We start from the raw sequence: 25,221 nt of genomic DNA, 5'->3' as shown, positions 1-25,221 counted from the left end.
TGATGGCCGACTAGGCCATCTTTCGATACATATGCAGCTAGAGACAAGAGCTCTGGGGTGCTGGTTAGTTCATCATGTTGTTCCAACTATAGGGTTGTGGATCCCTTTAGCTCCTTGGGTACTTTATCTAGCTTCTCCATTGGGATGTTTTAACAACTCAAATAGAAGGTCCTTTAGTGCAGGATTGCCCTGTGCTGTGGGGCAGCTGTTGGAAGATGATGGAGTACGCTTCAGGCTTCTCACACACTGGCAATGGACTAGAATGCTTGCATTTTTACAGTTGTATTTTTTCTCAATTGCAATATTATGAGCATTAAGGTTTATCCCACATTTAAATTACAATTCAGAACATTACTATCTTCCATTATAATCTTTATTCTGTAGATATGAAGAAATGCTTATGGGAGTGATATTAAGAACTGAGGACTTTTTTTCCCCAATAATTGTATTATTCAGTTTCATAGGCGGTACACTTTCCCAGTCCTGTTGAGTATGGCTTGAATGGCTAGGATATTAATATAGTAAATCATTTTAATTTTTTTACTTTTTTTGAGGGGGCAGATGCCATCATATTTGGAGGTCAGAGGACAACTTCTGGGAGTTCTCCTTTAACCAAATGCATTCTAGGGATCAAACTCAATCTTTCAGGCTTAGCAGAATGCCTTTGGCTGCTGACCAACCTCTACTATTACTGTTCTTTATCATGTATGCAGACTTAGTCAAAAGCCACTCCATGTTTTCGCTGGCTACACCTCATCCAGAAAAAAAAAAAAAAAAAAAATATATATATATATATATATATATATATATATAATATAGCATTGAGTTTTAGGAATTGTTTAATAGGGCAAGTAGAAAAAAAATCTCAATTTTATCTTTAGAAATTATGTTTTCAAAGAAACATTATTTTAACCAGTAAAGTTAAAAGATCAAGGAAATCTAAAATTTACTAAGAGTAGTTAATCAAAACCGGAGTGTGCAGTCACAGTAGAATATATTCCACTACATAAGAGTAGCTGTAATTAGGATCATCTGTGGTAAGCAAGCCTTCTACCGCTGGACTAAAACCCAAGCTGACATTATTTTAACAACAAATATAACACAGGCTGAACAGTACCATTAAAAAAATTATTTGACAGCATCTGGTAATATCCATGCTCTACTAAAGAAGCCATTTATTTATACAGAATAATTCCACTGTGAAGAAATAGGAACAGACTTAAGAACAAGTATCTCACCATTTTTACACACATGCACATGCATGTACTCACACACATGCACCTATGTGTGCACATGTGTTCAATTGGTGTTTTTCCTCCAATTCCTGTACTTAGCTAAAAAGGGTGAGATAGCCATTTCTGTTTGTAACAGGGTTCTTTGTATGCACGTGGATATCTTCCAGGTCGCTGGTTCCTCCACGAGGCTGAGTTTGTTCTTCAGTCTTTCCACATCATGAATTTGATATATCCAGTTTGACATGTAGACCAAGACCTGCAAATCCACTTGGAAAGGAAATATGGAGAGAGAACCAAGTGTTCAATGAAAATGTCTCCTGGGTCACAGCCTTAGACATGTCGATGGCCCTGATTGTAGTCTGCCGCTAGCTAAAGGAGGCCACAGATCCCTAGAACATCATGCCCCTGGAACAGACTTTGCTTAGAGCTCCAGAAATAGAACTCTTTGTCTGTCTTCCTCTTATGTTCTTCCTACTCATACTGTTGCCTTTCATTTTGGGTGGCATCACCGACTGGGGAGTCCTCCAACCTGTATATTTTCACTGTCGCCTCTTGCCTTACATTGATGTTTCTGAGTGACTGCTTCTTCCTTCAAAGGGGCTTAATTCCCGGGGCTTGACCTATGCAATTTTCTCTGGACATATGCATCAAGTGATCTTAACTGTTAGCATCTTTTCCAAGTAAGCCACTGCTATCTTTCTGCCCACCTGGAGGACTGATGGCAGGTGCTAGCTGGCAAGCTATAACACTTCTTTGTACTCTCGGAAGGCTGAGGTCTGAGCAAGCTGTCACTCCTACACAGCTTTGTTTATCCTGCCTGCCAGAACAGTACAGTCACATGGGAGTGCTTTTGTTATTAGCTCCCAACTCCTTCTCCCTGGGATCCTTTTCTTTCTTTGGTAAATGATAAGACATCAGAGGATTAGAAGGAATGGAGTGATTTCTTTTAAGATATGGTTTTACTTTTGTAAATTTTGTTTCTTGCTCTGTTGAGATCTCCAAAGCCACATGCATGGCTTCTGTTCAGTGTACTTTAATCCTGTTCACAAGGGTTGGAGCCTCAGTATTTTTATAAGAAGTAGGAATCAAACTAGCCCAGGAAACGACCTGTCAAACTCTCTTTGCCTACTGGTCACATTTAAATGGAATTTCTAAGCACTGTTATTTTAAGTCACCCAGTGTTTGCTGTAGATTTACATTTTAGTACAACTTTTTTTTTAAAGCTAGACATATTTTTCATTTCAGTTTGCAATGAGTTGTACTCTGAGATATAATTATAAAAAATACATAGATATATTTTTCATTAGGATTTGAAAAAAAGATAGCTAACATCTTGTTTTACCTTGTATGTATAATTTCTTTGGCATTTAAATTACATTTTTTTATTCCTGAAGGATGATATGAGTTAAGAAGAATAAGTATTTTTGGGGGGAGGAGGTATTTGTTTTAGAATAAATATTTTTATGAGTGGAAACGGTGGGATTTTCTTTTGCCACTGCTTAACGATGGATTTTTCTCATTTCAGAAGCAAAATCAAACTTCTATCTAGTCAAGGTTTGATGTAAAACAAATAAGTGGTACATAAGAAAGTGTGTCAAAATGGGTTTTCAAGATAGATGGTGAGAGTCTCCCCTTGACTACAAAGAATGGCAGAAAGTCCTTGTGTCTAAGCAGACACCTAGGCATGTTCTCTCTCTCTCTCTCCTTGCAAAAGGCAAGAAATGACTTACTTTTGCCTTCATGAACAATCTCTCTCATCTGAATCCCTTTATAAAATTATTGATAGCTTACCTTTTTCTCCAAAAAAAAAGTTTTTTGCTTTGTTTCTCCACTGAAACCTCACAGCATTAATATAAAACAATCCAACTGATGTTTTCTAAAGGAATCCTGACAGTTCAGGGTTTTCTTTGTTCCTTTGTCCTGAACCTTCTCCAAGGTTCCAACTTCTGTCCACCCCACAGTTCCATAGATAATCTGAGTGAGAGTGACTGACTCCCAAATGGAATACATATTCTCTCTCTCTCTCTCTCTCTCTCTCTCTCTCTCTCTCTCTCTTCCCATCCCTACCCCCTCCACCCATATCCCCAAGTGTCACACCCAAATTCTAGCATTGATTCAATGGTAGGAAATCTGCTCAGACACAGGGACTTTCTGCCATTCTTTGTAGTCAAGGGGAGAGTCTCACCATCTATCGTGAAAACCCATTTTGACACACTTTCTTATGTACCACTTATGTACCACCTCAAAAGATCATCTATCGAGATGAAGTTATACAAGATCCCAGGGGAAGCCACTTACAGATTTCCACACTTACATTTTTTTTAATTGGAGGTTAAGCACAATAGTGGAGGCTGGAGAAATGGGTCAACAGTGAGGAACACTTCTTGTTCTTTCCGAGGATCTGAGTTCCATTCTGAGCGCCCACAATGGGACAGTTTACAACCACCTGTGACTGTAACTACTGATCTTTGTCTGCAATTGAAAATGTGTGTCCTATTTACACAGACACACATAAATAAAAATTAAAAATGGACCTTGAATGATTCTTTGGAGGTTCTAGCAAGGGACCAAGTTACTCATATACTCTTGAGCAAAGACTGGTCCTCCTTTATTCTAGAGGAAGCAGCCTCAGCAGTAGCAGAGAGGGAGGAAGTGGATACACACCTAGCCAACCAAATCAGCTGAATTGATGCTGGTGATTCATGGGTTGACAGATGTCACAGTGAAGTGACTGTCACATGCTTTTCCCTCTTCTCTTGCTAACAAATTTTGAGTTTCTATGAATTATTAGCTGTTGTAACTTTCAGTTTACTCTACTTCCAAAGCAGCGTCCATCTCCTTGGTCCACTGTCTTCTTTGTTTGAGAAAACAGATCCTCAGGTTATAGTAAGTCTGTCTTCCAGGCATCCTCTTTGTTAGCTTCATAAGCGGTGGCATTTGAGCTCTAAGTTCTTATTTTCAGTGCAGTAACTGAAAAGCTTCTGGTTTGCTGTGAAAACTGCAGGTTAGGTTGGCAGAGAGCATGCTTGCTGAATTGCCATCTCCACAAGTCCCATACCACAATTGGATATAGAATGTTTCCATTTAATAGTACTCATGTCTCACTATGCTTTTGAACAACAAATGATGCTTTATTAATTTTGTCTAAGGAGCCAGACAAAAGTGGGCAAAAGGTGCCTTAAGACACGCATGATACTAGATTAGCATTTTTGAATGTCCCAGAGACACATAAACTTGTTTTTAAAGCTGGAGGTATTTTTTTCATTTCAGTTTGCAGTGAACTGTACTCTGAGATATAATTAGAAAAATATGCAGATATATTTCATATATCTACATCACAGGTAGCACTTTCAGTGAGGACAAAAGGGGACAAAAATCCCATCCATGAAAGGAGGCTAAGCTTAATATCAACCATTGCTGATACAACCATGAAATTTACTTCTGTGTTCTGCATTGGTTTTTGCTTATTGTAGTATCTTCCACACTGGTTTGGGGAGGAAAGGAGGATTGGGTTGCTAATAGGTGTTAGTATTTTTCACAAGTGCACTGGGTTCACAGAGGATAGAATTCCACTTCTGTTTTTCTAAAGATACATTTGCACATACATTTTCCTTTCTGGGGAAATCTCTTTCTCTCTCTCTCTTCCCTCCCCCCTCCCTCTTCTCCTCTCTCTCTCTCTCTCTCTCTCTCTCTCTCTCTCTCTCTCTCTCTCTCTCTCTCTCTCTCCCCCCACCACATGCACAGGCATATATGCATGCACTCCATGTGCTCAATGACTGCCATTGTGATTTAAGGTGATATAGATATGTTGTGAATCCTTCTGCTCATGTTTTGACCACTCGCTGTGACTTCTGCTTTACTGCATCATTGTGCAATGTTTTCTGGTACACAGCACTCTGCTTAAAGTGGGAAGGAAATCTATTGTGAATAAATAGCCTGGCGCTTTCACATCATACCCTTATAATGCATTCACCACATTAAAAGGGACAGTTCATTTTTAAATGTGTGTGTGTGTGTGTGTTAATAGCAGTCATCACTAGCCTGTTAATTAATATTTTCTTTTTTCATACACAATAGTTTACTGTATTCCTAAATCAAATTATTAATTCATACTCACCTTAAGATATCAGGGCATTTTATCATGAAAGCATCAAAGCATATTTTTAAATAGATATTCGAGCTGTTGAAAGATGTGGTCTCCTCTGACATTGCCACTTATGCATATAGCTTGTATTCACATTTGTGTATTGTTTTCTCCTGACAGTTGACTTCAAGCCTCGGGCCAGCATGGACACTGTCCACCATATGCTGCTGTTTGGATGCAACATGCCCTCATCCACTGGGAGTTACTGGTAAGGATTGGCAGGCTCGCAGTAGAAACCTGTGCTTTTATGGGTACCACGTGTATTTATGTAAGGATTTTACAGGTGACAGTAGGCACATAACCGTGCTCAATGACATCCTGTGGTTATCGTAATTATTTAGTCCCCTGTTCAGTATCAGTCTTAGTCACTGATTAAATGCTTATACAAAGTGAATTTAGATTATTGATATTCTGACATAAGTTTTTGCCCAATTCACATTTCCACCCAAAAAACACTGCAGTTCTGTTCATCCAAGGTTTTTTGGTCCCATTGGCTGTGTGAAGTTATCTGTAGGCATCATTTTATTTATCCTACTGCCTCTTTAAAGCAAGCATTTCTATGTTTTACAGACAAGAAGCCAGAAGCTCAGGTGTACTAATTATATTCAAAGGATCAGCTATCTGGACACAAGCCATACATTAATATGTCTGATTTCAAAGTCCAAATATTTTCAATTTAACCATATTTTCCAATGTTTATTTAAGTAACTATTACAGTTTGGGGGATGATTTTAATCATTTCTTTGAGCTTTCTATTGTGCCATGACGAATCAATAAACCGTTCTTAAATGTCTATTCTAGAGTGGCAGAGGACGGTGTGGGGGCAGTTCAATGATGAATGTGTTTTCTACACCCAGAAACGTATTCTATAATTATTATGTCTTGAAATTCCCCCTTTCATTGTGTTCTTCAGTGTCACTGAAGATCTGTGAAATCTGAAAAAAATTCCAATATATTCTAAGCTTCCTGCTTTTCACTGACACGTGGGACCATTGTCAAATATTTAGCAGTCCAGAATGACCGGCATGTCATGCCATGCACCATGAAGCAAATTGTTTTGGTATCCTGCTCCTACATAATCATGTAGAGCAACTTCTCAGTGTATCCTAATATTCATTAGTGTGATGAGAGGCTTGCAGCAACTGCTTTCTAGTCATTTTTATAATAAACAATTGCAATATGTATTTGAAACTGGGAAAAGCATGGGGCAATTAGTGGAAATCTCCATAGACCAAGTGCCATCAAAGCATTTGTTAATAGGCTTACGTTATTTGATGTAATGGGCATATCACATAGGAACCAACCTCACGTGACTAGGTTTATATAAAAATGTAATCAGCAAATCACAGTTAATACCCTTTGGTATCAACGTTATTGTTTTATCTCTTTCATAAATTTTTGTAAATAAAAAATCTCCATTAAAAGATTGTTCTTTGACAGTCTTTTCTGAGTCTTATTCAACAAATCACATCCTTTATTTTGTAGGCTTAAAAAATGTCCCTTCTGCAACCAGCAATATAGTCTTTTAGTTTGCAGAGTGATTAAAAGAGCTGGAAGGAACGTAAGATCTTTAAATGTGCTTTGGCTTCACCTTGCCTGGGAAGAAAGAAAAAGCCCAACAGCACTTAAAAGCTAGGAGGATCCAAACTGTTAAAAATTATATAGGCAAGAGTTCTGTTTGCTCTTTTCATCCCAGAGGAATATCAAAACCATCACATTGTTTCTGCACTTTAGATATTTATTGGTACTCTTAAATGTACTATTTTGAAACTCTACTTTTATAGAAACTTTATGTATTCTGCCAAAGGGTTTAAAGTTTGGGGAGGAGGTTGCCATCAAAGGAAATGCCAGTGAAAGTGGAATTGTGGGATGATTTCTGTGTCTCTGTATGTTGTCTTGCTAAAATTAGTGTTTGAAAGACAATGAGACAGAAGTGAAAAAGTATCAAGCCCACAGCCAGATGCTGTGTGTTGGATATTGAGCTTATTAGGTTTATTGACTTTAGATATGTGCTCAGCCGCTCATAAACCCCGCTTATGCTGACAGTTCCATAATTCTGTAAGTGTGCATTACATACCTTCCAGGAGTCAGCTGAGGAAGGTGTGATGACTATGTGCATAGGTTGGCTCACCTCAAGCACATATCTGCTGTGCATTGCGCCGATGAGTAATTAGGATTTTGTGTAATGCTGAGTCCACATCATTTTAAATGTAATTGAAGCTACTTGCTTGGTAGCACGTTCCCTTTTCATCTATAGATTTGTAATAATTGGCTGTGAAGCCATAAAATAAGGAAAATAATTGATGCTATTATTCATCTTCTTTTAGCCAAGCCCAAAGTCTTCATTTAACGTTTGGAAGTAGATATAGGAGCCGTTCAATATGCAAAGTAGAAGGCAGGCATTAAGCAAGGCTGCTGCTCTACTCGCTTTGGCTTTACAGTCGAGCCTTGCATTCCAGTTAACGTTAATATAGATTCTTCTCTCCAGTATTTGGCAGGGCCCATTTCTCTCTTTAAAAAATTAGAATTCATGGCACTTCACGGGCTGAACACTTCTAGGTTGCTTCAAAGGACATTTTACCGCCTGCCCCCCCACTGCTTTGCAAGGGCAGCAGCAGAGCCTGTGGAGGCTTTCTCAACACTTGCCTTCCTTTCCTCCCAACTAGTGGCAAAAATATGCCACTGTGGAAAGTTCTGTATTCTTTGAGTAACAAGATTAATCATGTTCATTTTAGATTGTAAATCTAGCATTTGATTCTTCCAAAATAGAAGATGTTTAAATAAAGACTGCAACTCTCACACATACTTCTCACTGGGATAGCTGTACTGATTATTGATACTTAATAATATCAGTAACCCGTTTATGATCTAGAAAACTCTTCGGGGAGCACAAATCTATTTTGACAGTGTGTAAATGCATAATATTATTTTTTTTTTTACCAGTCAAGCTTAGATTTCTTGTTTTCTTCGTGCTAGTGCGATCTCCTTCTGTCCACCTTTCCCCATGCCTTTTTCCCGTGAGTTTTTGCTTTCACTCCCAGCTCGTTGGCAAAAAGGCATGCATCTTTAATATAGAAAGCATTTTTTCCCTGAAATTATGAAGTTATAACTCACCCCCTGTCTTGAGGCAGCACTTACGATACGGAGGCAAAGAGCTGCTCTGATGTTTCAGTGCGGAGCTGCCCTCCTTTGCTCTCGGTAATTGCCTCGTTCTACTGTTCATTAAAATATATTTACAGTTATATTAAGTTTACATGAAAACAGTAGACACAGCATGAAGCAGTTTTCATTATGCAGTCATTTTAATTTTAAAGTTTTTTTTCCCTTCCACAACGCATTCGAGTCTGTTGTGTCTCGTTCCAAATTAGCTGCTCACACTGTTAATGTGTCTAGTTAATTATATGCATGTGCACTTAAATTGCATACATTGATGTGAACCTTTTAATATACTGTGGGGTGGTCTCTTTATAGTTCGAGTGGGTCTCATGCTCAATTCCAAATTAACATACCTCAGGAGGATGCAAATAGGGACCAGCTGATGGAGCGGCCTCTCTGGTGACCCAAGAAGGCAGCGGTACCTGTCAGATGTAACCTAACATCCCTGGTTGCTGTCTGTTCATGCAAAAGACAATTAACCACATCTAGAGACCAGTGGTGAGGGATGACGGAAGGCAGGAGCGAAGGGAACAGTAGAATGGTTTGCTGGACTATGCGTGAGCTCCAACATTTAGGCGCAGCAGATTTGTTGGCTGAATTTGCGCCTAAACAAGTGCTCCGCTACTTGCCATATCTCCAGCGCTCTTTTAGGGATAAAACGAAAATGCAGCTTATAAACTCTGCTGAATTTAAATGTATGTAACTCTACTAGTTACTAGCCAATCAGAGTCTCTTGGAAAATACAGTTCCCAGTGTTCCTTCCTAGGAATGCATTATTGCATCTTCATATGCTATTTGAATCAGTAAGTAGTTATTCACCAAGAGTTTCAAGATTTGGGGGGAAAATTATGATTTTTATTTAGATGAATTATTTGACATTTAGGGTAATAGTTTTGAAGTACTTTTGAAAAGATTGATCTATTTTTATTTTACATGGTATGCCTGAGTTCCCTTACATGCATGTATATGGGCTGTGTTCATGCATGGTACCCCCAAAGCCAGAAGAGAGTGTTGGAGTCCCTGGAACTATTACGAGGCCTGTGAGTTGCCACTTAGGTAATGGGAAGCGAACCAAATTGAGATTCTTCGTAAGAGCAGGAAGGTCTCTTGACTGCCAAGCTGCCCCTGGGCCCTGGAGTGCTTTTTTTTTATTAATATTATTTTACTTTTTTAGAATTTGTGATTGTAGGGTTCTACAATTTCTGTTCTGCTGAGTGCAGATTTTGGTGCTTAAACAACTTAGGGCAAACTGAGATTCTTTTCCTTCAAAGTATTGGGTGAATCGGGATGCTAGTGAAAAGAACAGTGACTACAGATACTAATTATGTGCTGAATACTTCAAGAAGATGAGGGGTTTGTTTCAAAAGTTTAATAAATGTTTTGAATGTTCAAGGGGATGCATTGACTATTTCATGGCACCACACTAATACAAACATTTTTATTTTGTTTGTGTATCAGTTAAATTGTTTCAATGACCCAAAACACCATTATGACAAAAATACAGAATAACATAAACTGGAAAAAAATACCAAGATGGTTAGGCTGTTAGAGTTAGTGGACTTTAAATGTATCACCAGCCATGTGCCGCAGTATGGTTGTCTGTACATAGCTGAAACTATTTTTAGTTCTTATAATTAATTTTTTATTTTAAAACTATTCCTAGTGACACTTATGACCAGCTCAACTTGAAAAATCAAAGAGAGCTGCTACAAGCTGTTTGATGTTTTTTTAAAAAGGGAGAATCCCAGTCCTCTCTAAAGGAGGCCATTTCCAGCTGCTCTAACTTAGCATCATTCTCAAAACCAAAGCAGTAGAGTGCCTCACCATCCTCTGAAGAATTAGCTTAAATCCCTTTCAACTGCTTCTATTTATTAGCCACCTGCTGTGTCTCTTTAAATGCCACAGGCTCCACAGGGTTATGGATGATGATGGGAGCAGGAGGGAAGAGAGAACATTACTAGAGCATATGTATGCCTGTGTGTAACACTCCCCTCCGTTACTCATTTAAATGGCTTATCCTAGTGATGATGCTTCCCAGATAAGGCCACAGCTTTGCTGCTTGCCTCCTGATCCTCCTGATTGAGAGCAGGGTGTGTGCATGCTGCCTTTGCAGGTTTTCTGCATCCTGGATGCTCATCCTCGCACACTCCATAGCAACAGTCAAAGTATTTTCTGCAGTACTTTCTTTGTCTCTTCCTCCTTAAGAAACTTCTAAAAATTCAACAAATAGAGCACGCATTTCCACATAACAAAAATAGCAAGCCTCCAAATCCCATACCACCCTTCATTTTGGGCATCATATGCTGTGCATTTAAGGGCAGTGTTTTGTCACAGCTTCTGCTGGACTAGAGTGAACTGGCTTCCCTTTATTTATTATGCATTTTATTTAGAAAGGGTCTGTACTCCTTGATGACCTGGAACTTATTTTTTTCCTCCATCTCTTGCGTGCTAGGATTAAACCACCTAACCTTGCTCATGTTACCTTACAGATTGGACAGTTGCCCTCGTAAAAGCTGGGCATAGCGTGCTCAGTGTGCTGCCTCCATAGAAGAGATGGGCTTTTTTGGACTGAGAATTGTGCTGCATACCCTCTGTCCTTACAAATGTTATTGCCCCTCTCATTGGGATGTGGGCGGTGACAGGGGTAGTTCCTATGATGCTGTTCGTCAAACCACTACCAAACTTATTTAGTTTTCTGGCTAGGTGTTCTTTGATTTACTGTGGGAATGTATAATTCCTACAGAACTACTGAAGTTCCCATGGGATTATCTGAATTTGCAACAGTCCTGTATTGGTTATAAGGCACCAGTTAATGATATTTGAATTTTTAACTAGAACCAGTGCAATTTCAAAAGGTAATAATATCCTACCCACAGTATTTATTACATTGTTTCAAAAAAAACCTCTGTTAATTTTTCTGGCTATGGTTGCTAGACAGCTAATGTATTACAGTTTGAATTTAAGGTCTACCTGTATTGGTTTCTTTTCCTGTTGCTGTAATACAATTCCCTTACAAAAGCAACTCAAGGGGAAAGGATTCATTTCAACTTACAAGTCAAGCAAACGTCAGATCACGTCTATATAGTCAGAAGCAGAGAGTGTTGAATACTGGCTTTCAGCTCATTTTATCCATTTTATATATAATCCAGGATCCCCACCTGGGAGAGGGTGCAAATGACAGGAAAGATGACTCTTACCACATCAAATCACCTAATCAAAATAATTCTGCACAGGTGAACCCAGAGGCGGAATTAACCCACACACTTGTGCCTGGAAGTTGTTTCCAAGGCGATTCAGACCCTGTCAAATGGACAGTTCATACTAACCGTCCCCAAGCCAAACGGGACCTGACAATTTGGGCTTTATTATCTTAGCCAAAAGAGATGATAAGGTGTCATTGCCCATCTCGATCAAGCAACCTTCGATTTCAAATAGCTTTTAGCAGATTATAAGCAATGAGTGCTTTATCAGTCACTTAGATAGATGGTCCAACATGACGGCCTTGCTCTCTTTGAAGCTCGGCACAATCAGAAAGTATTCCTGCCATTCCAAAAGGGCCCCTGTGGATTAAAGGTGAAAAGGCTTCTACCAGTTAAGTCCAGGAATCCAGAACCATCTTAATTTCAAATGTTAATTGTTGCCCTACCCTTTAAGCTAGCAAGGCCATTGTTTTATTTATAGAATGTGAAACTGTTTTGTGCCAACTAGGTTCTATCATCAGTGAAACTCATCTCTCCTGACAGCCCATTTTACTGTCTTCCTTTAGTTCTCTCATGCATGAGGTTTAAGATTATTTTTAGTATCCTGATCTCTTTCTGTGAGTCATCATTACTTAGTCATGTATTTAATACATTTATATACATATATACATTTATATACATACATGTATAAGTGTATACATTTATATACTTACATGTGTATGTGTATACATATACATATGGCAGATGTTTTAATAAAGGCAAGATTTTAAAACAATCACTTTATGTGTGGGTATTTTGCTTTCATGCATGTCTGTACAAGCAGGGCCTGTGTGCAGTGCCCACAGAGGCAAGAAGAGAATGTCAGATCCTCTAGAACTGGACTTACAACTATTATGAGAAGCCATGTGTGCTAGGGACCAAACTCAGATCCTTAGGAAAAATAGTCAATACTCTTGACCAGTGAGCCATCTCTCCAGCCACAAGCTGAGATTTATTTTTTAATTTTTATTGTGATGAGTGTGTATGTATGTATATATGTGTGTATGTGTTTAGGAGTCCATGGAAGCCAGAAGAATTTGTCAGGTGCCTTCGAGCTGGAATTATGGGTAGTTGTGAACCCAATGTGTGTGCTGGGAAACAAACTGAGGTTTTTCTGGAAGAGTAGTGTGTGTCCATAACCACTCAGTCAACTCTGTAGTCCCAAGATCTATTTTTGAAGTTGTTATTCTAGTAGATCTGACAAAGGTAGGATGTGAAATTGTTTGACTTTGTGATTTCCCCCTGAAATTTGATTTTAGAACTGCTTGTACACATTGCATCTTCAGGTACGACAGTATCAATAACAGTTTATCTTCCTAGGATATTCTCTGTCTCTAAATCAGTGTCATGAATTGTGATGAAAGAAAGTGTGACAGCCAGAGCTGTCAACTGTGGCTTAGTTCTGTGACCTTTGGACTGGCTTGAACTGAGTGACTTAGTTTCAAAGTACATTCGAAGTATTCCTAAGACAGTGAAGAGAAGCCAGGCAAGTCATGACTCAATATGCTGGTGCTTATATTTTGCTTTTATCATACCTAGTAGTTCTTATTTTATATGTGACAATGCAGTATCGTACTCAGCTGAGTTATTTACATGTCTGAACATGTAAACATGAAAGAAGCAAACTATACTGCCTGGATGCATACAGTCTAGTACAGTGCTGTGATTAAAGAAGGGGAATTGGTGATGGGGTTCCTGGGAAGGAAAACTAGAACTCAGCCTTAAAGCAGAGAGTTAGGAAAGAGTCTCCCAGACCAAGAGAGTAGTGGAAACAAGAATCGAGAAAATGCACAGTACCATGGCATGAGCAGAGGTCTTATGAGTTATGTGTTATGCTCCAGGATATAATATTTCACTTTCATTTTTGGGAAGCATGTGAAACATTTTGAGCCAGCAAATGCCACAAATGTATAGCTAGAAATATTTACTAAGCCATTGTTCTCTGTTTTCTGTCCATCTGCTTCCATATAGTCATACAGTAAAACCTGACTTCCATATCAGAGAAAATAATTACCTTACCACTGTCATCACACTGATGCTAGGCCCCTGTAGATTTATGATCTTTGTTGAAAGGTATGAAAACTGCCACCCAAAGCTTTACATTTTAACAGCTCACAGGGAGTAAAGTATAAAGTCCATCACATCTGACAGCCTTGTTTCTCTTAACTATTATACAAAAGAAGCCAAGGAAATGTTTATAGTTTTGGGCACTGTCCAACACCCTAAGTCCTTGAACACATTTGGCATGGGAATGTCATAAACATTTGTTCCAAACACAATTATCACATGGTAATGGTCCTTCATGTCTAGTGTATGGCAATTGACAAGAACAGTAAGAAACAACTGGTTGATGTGTTTTACAGCGCACATTACACAGTCTCTCTGGAGTCTGATTTACCGAAGCGAACGTTTGCTAAGCATAGCATTTGGGACCCCCTGGTGCTGGCTTTCTCATTCTTAATTCTGAGAGATAATAGTACTCACTATCTGTACTGGCATCCTTTTCCCACCTCCAACAAGAATTCCGGCCTTTGAGTTTGAAGGATAGATGGACTTTCCAGTGCTTCCCATGTACGTAACCTATGTTCTTCCAGGACTGTAGGCTCAGCCGCTAACCCATTTAAGATGCAACAAAAATCTGCCTTTCCAATCTCTCCAGACCACAGGTGACGCTCATTTTCTATGAGCCAGCTACTGGCAACAAAGCTGTATTTGTCTTCATTCTTGATACTTTTCAACCTTTATGATTGGTTCTATTTCCTGCCTCTGACCTTGTTTGACCCCAATTTTCCAAAACACAAACATAAACACATTTAAAAAAATAATGTAACCTGTCCATGTTTTAAACAAATATAATTCAAGGACAGGAAAAAACTGGGAGTTATAATATTGTTAGAAACAATGCAATTTGCCATCAACTTATCATATATTAAATTAGGTCTACCAGAGTTCTTGGCTATGCAAGTTATACTGTACATCACTAGTATAGCCCTGTCAAGGGGGTTTCCATATTTGAGCTGCTGGGCTCTCAAGGGATGATAAACATCCAAGAAGCACAACTGTTAGAAGTGGTCCAGTGAGGTGGTCCAGGGATGGAAAGAAGATGGGCTTTGTGCTTGAAGCTCTCCTCACCAAACATCTCACAGTACATGCCTACCCTCACTGGGTAACTGTTTTTATAAACTGAGTGTTTTATTAAATAGTGCATTATATCGGATAGTGTCTTAATTTATAAAGAGCTTTCCACTTGTATCTCATTTGATTCACAGAGGAAAACATCCCCGCATTATAGAGAAAACTGAAACAGAAAACTAAATGATGCTGGTACCACAGGAAATGATGTATAAATGCAAGCCTGTGTTCACTGTGGTGTGTGTGTGTGTGTGTGTGTGTAGTGTGGTGTAATCAAAGGTCCAAAGTGTATGCACATACTTTATCCTCCTGAGGGCACACAATTGTTGATGCAGCCAAAAATGTATTGACAACATCACTTCCTTAATCCCCAGAGAGTAAACATGGATGCCATTCTTCCCAGTCTCCGTCTAGGGATCCACAGCAGTAGTCTTGGCTTGTGCAGTGTCATGTTTGGAGTTTTGTCGGGCTGCCTGCCTGATTGCAGACAGTGCATTTCATGTAGGATGTATCCAGGTCCAGGCTGAGCATCCACAACACAGGATTTGTTCCTCCCTGTTCAGGTGCTTTGCCCGTGCAGAAATCGCTCCAGCCTTACTTCAGATGTTAAGCCTAAGAATACAATAAATAGATATTGATGTGTCTGACTTTAAAATACCTGCCCAAATATGGAACAGTTTATGGATTTCACGACCTATATAGTCATTATGGCTACTTTTTCTTTCAGGTTTTGTGATGAAGGAACCTGTACAGATAAAGCCAATATTCTATATGCCTGGGCAAGAAATGCTCCCCCCACCCGGCTCCCTAAAGGTATGTTTGAAGTGTCTTGGATAGTCTAACTGGCATGCATCAGCTTTTCATAGTCCGTTCTAAAAAACACGGTTGCCAGTGTTCTGTATTGCAGTTTCTCACCTACTTTGGACTGAAAGGTAGCTGGCTACTTTTTCTCCTTTTACCTGTTTGGTAAGTAGTCTGCCCTCGCAACAATTTGGATCACCTTAGAAAATAATCAAGCATACCTCAAGCCACCTTTGGCCTGAGGCACATCAGCTCTCGACAGCAGGAATATTTTATGAACCGAGAGAGCCCTAGAAATTAAATAAATTGCTGATTCAGCATCAGTATATATATATATATATATATATATATATATATATATATATATATATATATATTTTAAAGCCCTGGGACCTAGGTATTTAATGTAATGCCAAGCCTAGCTGCCTTTCTGACTCTGCCTGAAAACTGTTGATAGCTTCCAAGGTCTGAGAGACTCTCTCTTATTGCCTAAATGCTTCAGAATATTGAAAAAAGTGCCCGATTCTGTTGCAGAATGCATGTGATGTGGTCTGAAGATGGTTTACGGATTCATACAGCCAGTCTGCCCTCCCTAGCTCATGTCCTCACCACTGTCTGAACTCTGAACTCTACTTTGCATTGCCCCGAATCACCTGAGAATTGTCTCTGCAGGTTGCCATATACCCACCAACAGGCCTAAACCTCACAGAAGGTCTGACATAGATGTGTTCTCGTGAGAACAGTTGCCCTTTCTCGGCCTGTGAACAGAAGAATGTCTGTATGTCTTACACACATTGTTAGCAAACTCCATAAAAAAATAAGGCCATTCATTCACAGACACCTGGACTTTGTGATCTAGTTGGCAACTCATTTCCTCTCTGTCACTTTTGAGGGCTCTGTTGTCATTTGGGAAGATAAATAGTTACTTTAAGATACTCCTAAGATTCTATCCCCTATAATCAATTAGAAAACATAAATTTTTATGAATATTTATTAAGCAAAAAATAGAATATTTTTGTATGAGTGCTAAATAGTCAACAGGAACAGAATGCTGTTCCACTGCTCCTTTCAAAATGAGTGAGTGATCTGTTTGGCTGAAAGACCAGGGGCCATGGTTTAAATTAGAAACTATGACTAAATACTCTCCGAGTTTTGGTTAAATATTCTGGCCAATGGAGTTCTTTCATGTTCTATATTCTGACTTTATATGGCATAAGCCATTTTATTTCCTGTGTGTTTCCTGAGCACCAGCCCAAAATTACCACTGTAACTCATCCAAGCATCAGTGTCTATAATGACAGTTTGCCTTGTTTCGTAATTATTTAGGTGTTGGATTCAGAGTTGGAGGGGAAACTGGAAGCAAATACTTCGTCCTTCAAGTTCACTATGGGGATATCAGTGCTTTTCGAGGTACGTTTAGGAATGTAGAACTGAGCGAAATGTTAAATACTTTTTTTTTAACTTAAACTAGATGTTCAGTTATCTGTGTAATAAAATGAAAAATTATCCATAGACTCTGCCCAACAGGGACAGCTGCCTTTAGTTGTTTTCATTTGCAACTACTGAAGGAATTGGCTTTGTTTTTAAAAATTATTTCACAATACTAATTTCCATCCCACTGTTTTATTTTATTTATTTATTTTGCTGACTTTCAGAGTGTTGTCTTACCTGCTTGCTTGTGTGCCTATCAGAAAAGTCACTAGTACCCATCACTACCGTTAGAAAGCAGAGAAGTGACCTGCTGGCTTATTTACTTTACTGTGAGCAAACCACTGAGAGAGAGAGAAAAAAACTGTAGATTCCCAGGGGATCTCAAACTTACAGCAACTGCTGTGTTTCATGTCTAATCCATACCCACTACTGCTTGCATTCCTCCATTGTCCACTGCGCCAAGGCACAGATCCCAGCCACTGGTTAACCTGGTAAAGACTCCTACACAAGCTCTACCTGTGATCTCTAGAGAAAATATCTTATGTCTGTATAGATATGGCACCTGTCAATAATAAATCCGATGGCCTATGGTTTAGGCAGGAAATAGGAGGTGGGACATCCGAGAGGCAGAGAGGATTATGGGATAGTGCCAGGAGGGATATTTGCCCTAGAAGACGTGATGAGATAGACTCATGGTACCCGAGCACAGATAACCAGCCATGTGGCAGAATGTAGATTAGAATAAATGGGTAGTTTTAAGTTATGATCTAGTCAGAGAAGAGCCTAATTATATGACCAAGGTACTTGTAAATATATTTTGAGTCTGAGTCTTATTTCCAGGAGCATAGGACCGGGAGGAAGAGCCAGATCTGACTTCCACAGTGTTCAGTGTGCATTTCATTTAATTGCCCCTTGCCCTCTTATAGAACTATCAACATGACGAATGGGCCCCGTTTCCAAGGCAACCAAAATTGGTGCTTCTTATTTGCTCTGTGGCAGGTAGCCAAATTCCAACTATGTTTTGAATCCATGCTCTTGGTTCCATGAGATTATAAATAGGGACAGAGTTCCCTTGGCCTTCTCAGTCATTTTCCTGTGCTGACATATACTTCCTCTGGAATCCTATGTGATATGTCTCATAACAGACCTGACACATTTCCTTCTTCAACACATTTTATTTCCATCCAGTAACAAGTCCTAGAAGTCTGTCTCTCTTTTTTTTTTTGTACCTGTGAATATGCTCTAGGGCAGCGGTTCTCAACCACCCTAAGGCTTCAAACCTTTAATAGAGCTCTTCATGTTGTAATGAACCCAACAGTATTTTGTTGCTACTTCGTGTCTGTAATTTTGCTACTGTTATGAATTGTAATGTAAATATCTGATACCCAGGATATCTGATATGTGACCCCTTGAAAGGTCATTCAACACCTACCCACCCCCAAGGGGTCATGACTCACAGGTTGAGAACCACTGTTCTAGATCTTTTCTTGAAAGAGCTCCTTGTGGTGGCAAGACTCTGCAGGTTCTCAGGCCCCACAACTGGATCACTATAACATCCTCCTCTATCAAATTGCATTGAAAGGAATAATGTTATGTAACTGAAAACTTTTAATTAGACATATCACTAGGTAAGCAAGAGCCTACAGACCAGTGTATGAAACTAGCTTACAAATAAAATTTGTGTTTATATTAAAAGAAATAGCTCCAGCTCTAACAAGACAGTCTTTCATCTCTGAACCAGAACTTAATTCCAAACTGCCAGCCGTGGAGATTGCTGAGACAAGGTTTTACCTAAATCAAAGGAATAAAATAATGTTTGTGTTTGAGCAACAGAGCCAGCAACCATTTGCTCTGGAATGCTGTGTTTGCCATCAATCGGACCTGCAGAGTCTGATGCTGCCAGTGAAACTGAGGGACTTCTTCTTGAGGCAATGGCAGGCAGGTCGTCCCTGAGTCCCACAGCCAGACTCGCTCAGCACAGCCACATACACGAAAGTCAGAGTCTTTGTCCCTCTGGAGACGCTGAACTTTACTGTCAACATAATTCCTCGTAGATTTTTCTAGAACTCCTGACAGAGGCTGCCTGCATTCCTCAGAGGAAATGGATAATAGGCACTGCTGTTAGCAAACACAAAGCTTGAATAATTTAATTTCTTACTGATGAGTTCATTTATATAATTCATGTTTAGTAGTAGGGTAATAATGTACTGATACTTTAATATATAAGCATATAATTATTCTTACTATAGGAGACAGATGAGAAATTTTACGTAGTAATTTTTTTCTCTTTTCTAGAAGAGTTTTTCCAGAAGAAGCTATATAAAAAGTAGAGGGACTGCTAGCATTAATATTCACAGAGCTTTACTATAACCAAAAACAGTATATCACTTACTCTGAGAGAAAAGTGTAAAGGATAATTCTCATAATCCAGTCAATGCCATTAGATATTATCTTGTCCCTTACGTGTTAGATGGTATAGAACATTAAGTAAGCACATGGGAGTGTATCAGATATCATTGAAATAATGAAATAGATGCTTTACATTTATTGAATTGGGGAGGGATAGAAATTGAATTATAAAACTCAAGACTATCAGACTTTGGTAACCCCAGTGCAGTTTAGGAGGCTTGAAAAACTAATATACTGTTTTTGAAAAGCAGTTTTTCCATTTCATAAAAACATCTCATTTAGAAGTAAAACTTTTCTAAATGATTAGACATTTTAAAAATGAGGTTCAAATTTTACCATTAAAAACTGTTAATATGAAAAACTGACAATTAGCCAAATAAAAGTAAATAACATTTAAACAGACTGTATAGACTTTATGTCTGCTTATGTGTTTAGGAGGATTTTAAGGAACAAAGGAGACTATAATAAGAATAGATTGCCTTTACAAAGAAAAGGCTTTGTAAATTAAAACTTTGAACTTTGAAAACTTTGAAAAAAAATGATAATCGCTGTCTTTACAATACAATTTTCATTCCAAAAAAGAATCAGCATGTTACTCCTAAGGCTGTGCCCCTGAATGCTCTGTGCTCCCAAGACATCAGCTGTCAGCAGGTCCTTGTGCACGTGGATGGACTCAGACCCATATGAATTCCCCAAGGAGTCATTTATGTTGAAATAGGTTCTGTGTAGGGTCTTTTACTTCTCTCCATAATCAATCAGAAGAGGAGAAAACAACATCCTCTGTTTATTAAAACACATTAAATACAGGTGTTATGTCTGTGTAACTGTGCGTACAAGTACACTAGTGTATAAAATGTCAGTACTTGGATACCAGTGAAGTCAGTGCAGACTTTAACTTTGTGACATAAACACAAGGGATGATATTTTATGGATATGAACTCTGATGTATCACCCAGGAAATCTCTGTTTCCTACTGAAAAGTGGGAACATATTTGGCTTAAGTGAGTATTTTTCCATTTACAGAATTGACTTGTTTAAAAAACAAAACAAAACAACAACAATATAGGGCTTGAGAGATGGCTCAGTGCTTAAGAGCACTGACTGCTTTTCCAGAGGTCCTGAGTTCAATTCCCAGCAACCACATGGTGGCTCACAACCACCTGTAATGGGATTGGATGACCTCTTCTGGTGTGTCTCAAGATAGCAACAGTGTACTCATATACATAAAATAAATCTTTAAAAAAAAAAAACTATTTCAAAAAAACAAAACAAAACAAAAAGCAAAAAAAAAGCAAAACAAACAAAAAAGCCTCCCTCAATGCAGGTGAAGTACCTCCTTAAACTTGTGGGATCCTAGACAATCAGAGAATATAACCTTGAAGCCAGAAAGTCTGGGACTGTGATCTCTAGCAGTAGGGACAAAAGACAGGCTGTGAGCTCTGAGAGAGTACACACAATGCTTGTGTGCCTTGTAAATTACACCAAATGTGAAGCTGTAAACACTCCATCTAAAAACAGCTGGCTTTATTAAATGCCACTCACAGGCAGGCCTGTGCTGACGCAGGATGCGCCGCCCTTCCTGCCAGCCAGTGTTTACTCTAGCACTAGTGCAAACACAGAAGTGTGTGCGCAAGAGGCCGCAGAATTCTCGGATGAGCACTCACTCCACCTTAGCTGCGTTCATTACAGTCCATAGAAACAAGGGGATACAGAATCTTTGGCTATAACTGTCCACAATGTAGAAGGGACACATGCTATGTTTCAAGGGTCTAGACACTGTCCATCAGTGTTGTAAGGGATGTTCCTCTTGTCTGGTGGTTTCTGATCCCTGAGCAGCTTTGATTATTTACAGTTCAGCTGTGCACATCAGTCACTGTTGTGAGACGTGTACTAATGATGTCACAGGTGTTTCCTGTTTCACAGTCCTCAAAAATACACCTGGACTTCCTACAGTTTAGCATGGTCTTGAGAGTATAGGTAAAGATTCGTTTTTCTGAGAGTGACGTGAGCTAATTCTAATGTGAATCCTAAAAAAAAGTTTCTAAATTTCTGAGTTTCTAAATATATGAGTAAAATTGGATCATACAATTTTCATGAGAGCACTTTGGGAATGATCATTCATTTATTTTTTTCCACCTTTTATTGATTCTTTCTGAATTTCACATCATGCACTCAAGTCCCACTCATCTCTCCATTCCTTCATATTTACCCTCTACCTTTGCCAATTCCACCCCAAAGAAAATAAAAAATAAATTTTTTTTTAAAATCTCACCTATAAGCTGCAGTGTATTATGGTGTGATCATTTTAAAATAGCAGCATTTTCTAGAAAGCCCAGGTTTCAGCCCACTAAATACTATAAAACATTTTACATAGGGACCCGAGAGAAAGCTCAGCATTTAGGAGCCTGTGCTGCCCTGGCAGAGACATGTAGATCAGTTCCCAGGACCAACATCAGGCAGCTGACAGTAGCCTATAGCTCTGTATCCAGCCTGACCTCTACAGGCATCTGTTTCCTGTGCAAAGAGAAACACGCACGCAATGTAATTAGGTAAAATTTTAAGTAAAAAAAAAAAAATAGGCTAGATGTCATCACAGAATATATGATGTGTTTTTGAAGTTAAATCAGATATGGTGTGTCATATGCTTACTGAAAATGCCAATATGAAGCCTATTGACCATAACTGTTAACTCAAACTCTTCTTCCCCCCTCTGTGCTTTTCTTCATGATTTCGGTGTAGCATGTCTTGTGCTATGACAGTACATAGGCTTTTGCCATGGATCTGGGCATATTGATGGAGTCTACTTGCTTCCCTGTATTCTCTATAGCTTCCTTTGTTGTCAAGCTACAACTTAAATGCTTATGTCATTTCCAATAATGCATTCCATGCAGGCAAAGATTAAGTACATGTCCTTATGTAATTTCCTGTAAAATACAAGTATGTACAAATAAAAGAATAGCCCTAATAATGTAAGCAGGTCAACGAGGGGACTGTAAAACAACCATGATCGTGCCTACTTTATTATTTTAGTATAGTGTGTCTCTCTCTCAGGGTGGATGCATGTGATTGCAGCTGCCTTTGGAGGCCAGCAGAGAGCATCAGGCCCCCCCTGGACCTGAAGCTCCAGGCAGCTGTGAGGCACTCAATATGCTGAGAACCAAACTGGGGTACCCTGCAAAAGCAGCTCATGCTGTCACCCACTGATCCATCCCTCTGGGCCCCGGTCACATGTACTTTAGGTTTTTAACCTGTAAGACTGGTTTCCTATAGCAACCCTTCTCCCGTATTCTAATTTTGAGCTTTAGATTTGGTCGCTTGGCGCCTACATTTCATTTCATTTAGCTTCTCTGTGAATGTAGAGTTAATGGAGTTGGAATCTCCGCGGGGAGCTGTCTGTATAAAATTATGGCAACATGAAAGTCTGGACTTGGTTGCCTTCAGACTAGGCTTTTCCGAGCTCTCCAGTTTTTTCCACCATGCCAGTGATCCATCCAGGTGTGGCTTCTCCTTCTCTTAGTTTTAGACAATGAATGCCCCCACCACCACCAAGCATAGTCAGTAGGCGCACAAATGCATGTACATCCAAGAGGAAGCTGCTTTGCCACACTGAAGGAACAGAGCAAGTGCGCAGGGATGGTAGGAGCGGCAGCATGAAGTGAAACAGGATTTGAAAAGAATTCTAATTCCACTGGTTCCAGCTATCTCCAGCTCTTGTGAGGTTATGGCCACAGGGGTATTGGGAAGAAGCTTTGAAATTGTGAGCCCAGGGGGAAAAAAATCCCTTGCTAATGCATTTTTCAACAAGATAGAGCAGAGATCAGTGGCGGGGCAGCCGCACTTAAAATGATTGCATTCCAGCTTAGAGCAGACTCCACTTGAATGTGTGTGAGTGCTCCCAGCTCTCTGTTGCCTAAGTGCCAGGTTGGTGGGAAATTGGATCAAAGATTGCTCTCCGTTTCTTCCTCTGCTGCTTCCTCTTGCTCTCCACAAGCATCTTTCACCCGTGTGTGCTTTCCTGTAGGACACACCAAGCCTTTTTTCTCGTTCCTCTGCAAAGCAAATGCTGCTATGGATCCTAGTATTTAAACGGAGTCACTCTAAACCATTTTGGGTTCATTTGCTGATTCAAAAATCGCCTTTGGCATCTCGTAGCATGAGTGCAATCTCTGGGAAGGAGAAAAGTTTCTCCAGTAAATAAATGGTCCTTTCACCTCCAAAGGTACACTGAGCCAGTGCATACCTGTGCGCCCAAGCTCCCGCGCACGTGCAGACACACACACAACACACACACACACGCACACATGGGCAAGCACATGGGGCATGGGAGAGGAGAGTGAAAGGAAATCTATGACACTGCAGTTTAAAGAAAAGAAAATTTCTGTCATGCAGTCGTGAGAAATTCTTGTCTCTGTTAGACTTGTCCAAGTTCTTTCTTCCACAGTGAATAATGTTCAGAAATGCTTGGGGGTAGATAGCTAGATACATTATTCTGGGTTACAGAGTCTTTAAACCTTAAGAGAGTCTAACAAATGACCTAACAATCCACTTTTTTACAGTTTACAATCTACAGTGAATTAACAAACTTCATTTCCTTATCTATGCTTAGTATTTTAATGCTATGTTTTTATGTTGTGGTTTTAACAAGAGCACTACTACACCTCATTAAAAGAATTAGAATGAACTGAAAGATCCTAATATATTCACCTCTGAAGTGCATCCTGAAGCTCAAAGAGAATCTATTCTGAGGACTATTTACATAAGACTCCATGGTTGAAAAGTAAATTTCTGCCTCATAATAAACCTACTAGATAATATACACAGCCGGGTGTGAGCTGTGCTGTTCTGACATTGTCTTGTATGTTACAAGAACCAACAGGAAAAACTCTGATTGTTAAACTGGCAGCCCTTGAACTTTTGCTTTGCTTTGCTTTGCTTTGCTTTGCTTTGCTTTGCTTTGCTTTGCTTTGCTTTGCTTTGCTTTGCTTTGCTTTCTTTTTGGAGACAAGGTTTCTCTGTATATTCCTGGCTGTCCTGAAACTCACTCTATAAATGAGGCTGGCCTGGAACTCATAGAGGTCTGCCTGCCTCTACCTCCTGAGTTCTGGGATTAAAGGTCTGTGCCACCACTGGCTGGCTTTAGCCACCATTCTTTTAAAATGCAATAAGTCTTGATAATTTATCACCTCGTTATTTTACTATTAGCACTACTCTTGATCACATTTACATCTGTTGTCTCTGTGTGGAAATACTCCAGCCATTGAAATATTAGTCACGTCTTCCTAACTCCATGTTCTATGACTGAGGTTGTGTTGGTGGTGAGAAACCAGCTATACTGTAAATATTTATACCATGAAAACTGAAGAATTCTTGCCAATCTTCTAGATACTGTTTTTTGTTGTCGGTGGTGGTGGTATTGTTTTGTTTCGATTTTGGTTTTGTTATTTTGGTTTTGGGGTGGTGTTTTGTTTTGTTTTGTTTAGAGGAGGTAAAATACAGGAAAAGAATACCCATGCAGATTGTGGTGAATGACTAGAATAAATAAAGAACTATTATTCTAATATGCCCATTTCCATGACAACAAAGACTTTGCTGTGGTTAAAGAGCAAATGCAGTTCCAACATATATCGTTATTGCTTCCATAAACATAACAAAAACATCAATAAATATTTTAGCG

The 25,221-nt window shown here is 39.2% G+C and overlaps 1 protein-coding gene across 13 annotated transcripts in view; it reads left to right on the top strand.

The window, feature by feature from the left end:
* Pam (peptidylglycine alpha-amidating monooxygenase) overlaps nucleotides 1-25,221 on the top strand; it is a 265,774-nt gene that overhangs the window by 152,690 nt on the left and 87,863 nt on the right. For all 13 annotated transcript variants that reach the window (XM_021177118.2, XM_029480198.1, XM_029480182.1 and 10 more), the window contains 3 exons: nucleotides 5,500-5,587; nucleotides 15,634-15,719; nucleotides 17,034-17,117. In XM_021177118.2, the coding sequence (XP_021032777.1) occupies nucleotides 5,500-5,587; nucleotides 15,634-15,719; nucleotides 17,034-17,117 (258 nt within the window). The remainder of the gene's footprint in view (nucleotides 1-5,499; nucleotides 5,588-15,633; nucleotides 15,720-17,033; nucleotides 17,118-25,221) is intronic.

The sequence above is a fragment of the Mus caroli genome, chromosome 1, assembly GCF_900094665.2.
Source record: "Mus caroli chromosome 1, CAROLI_EIJ_v1.1, whole genome shotgun sequence".
NCBI lineage: Eukaryota > Metazoa > Chordata > Mammalia > Rodentia > Muridae > Mus > Mus caroli.
This window is presented reverse-complemented; position numbering and strand designations above follow the sequence as displayed.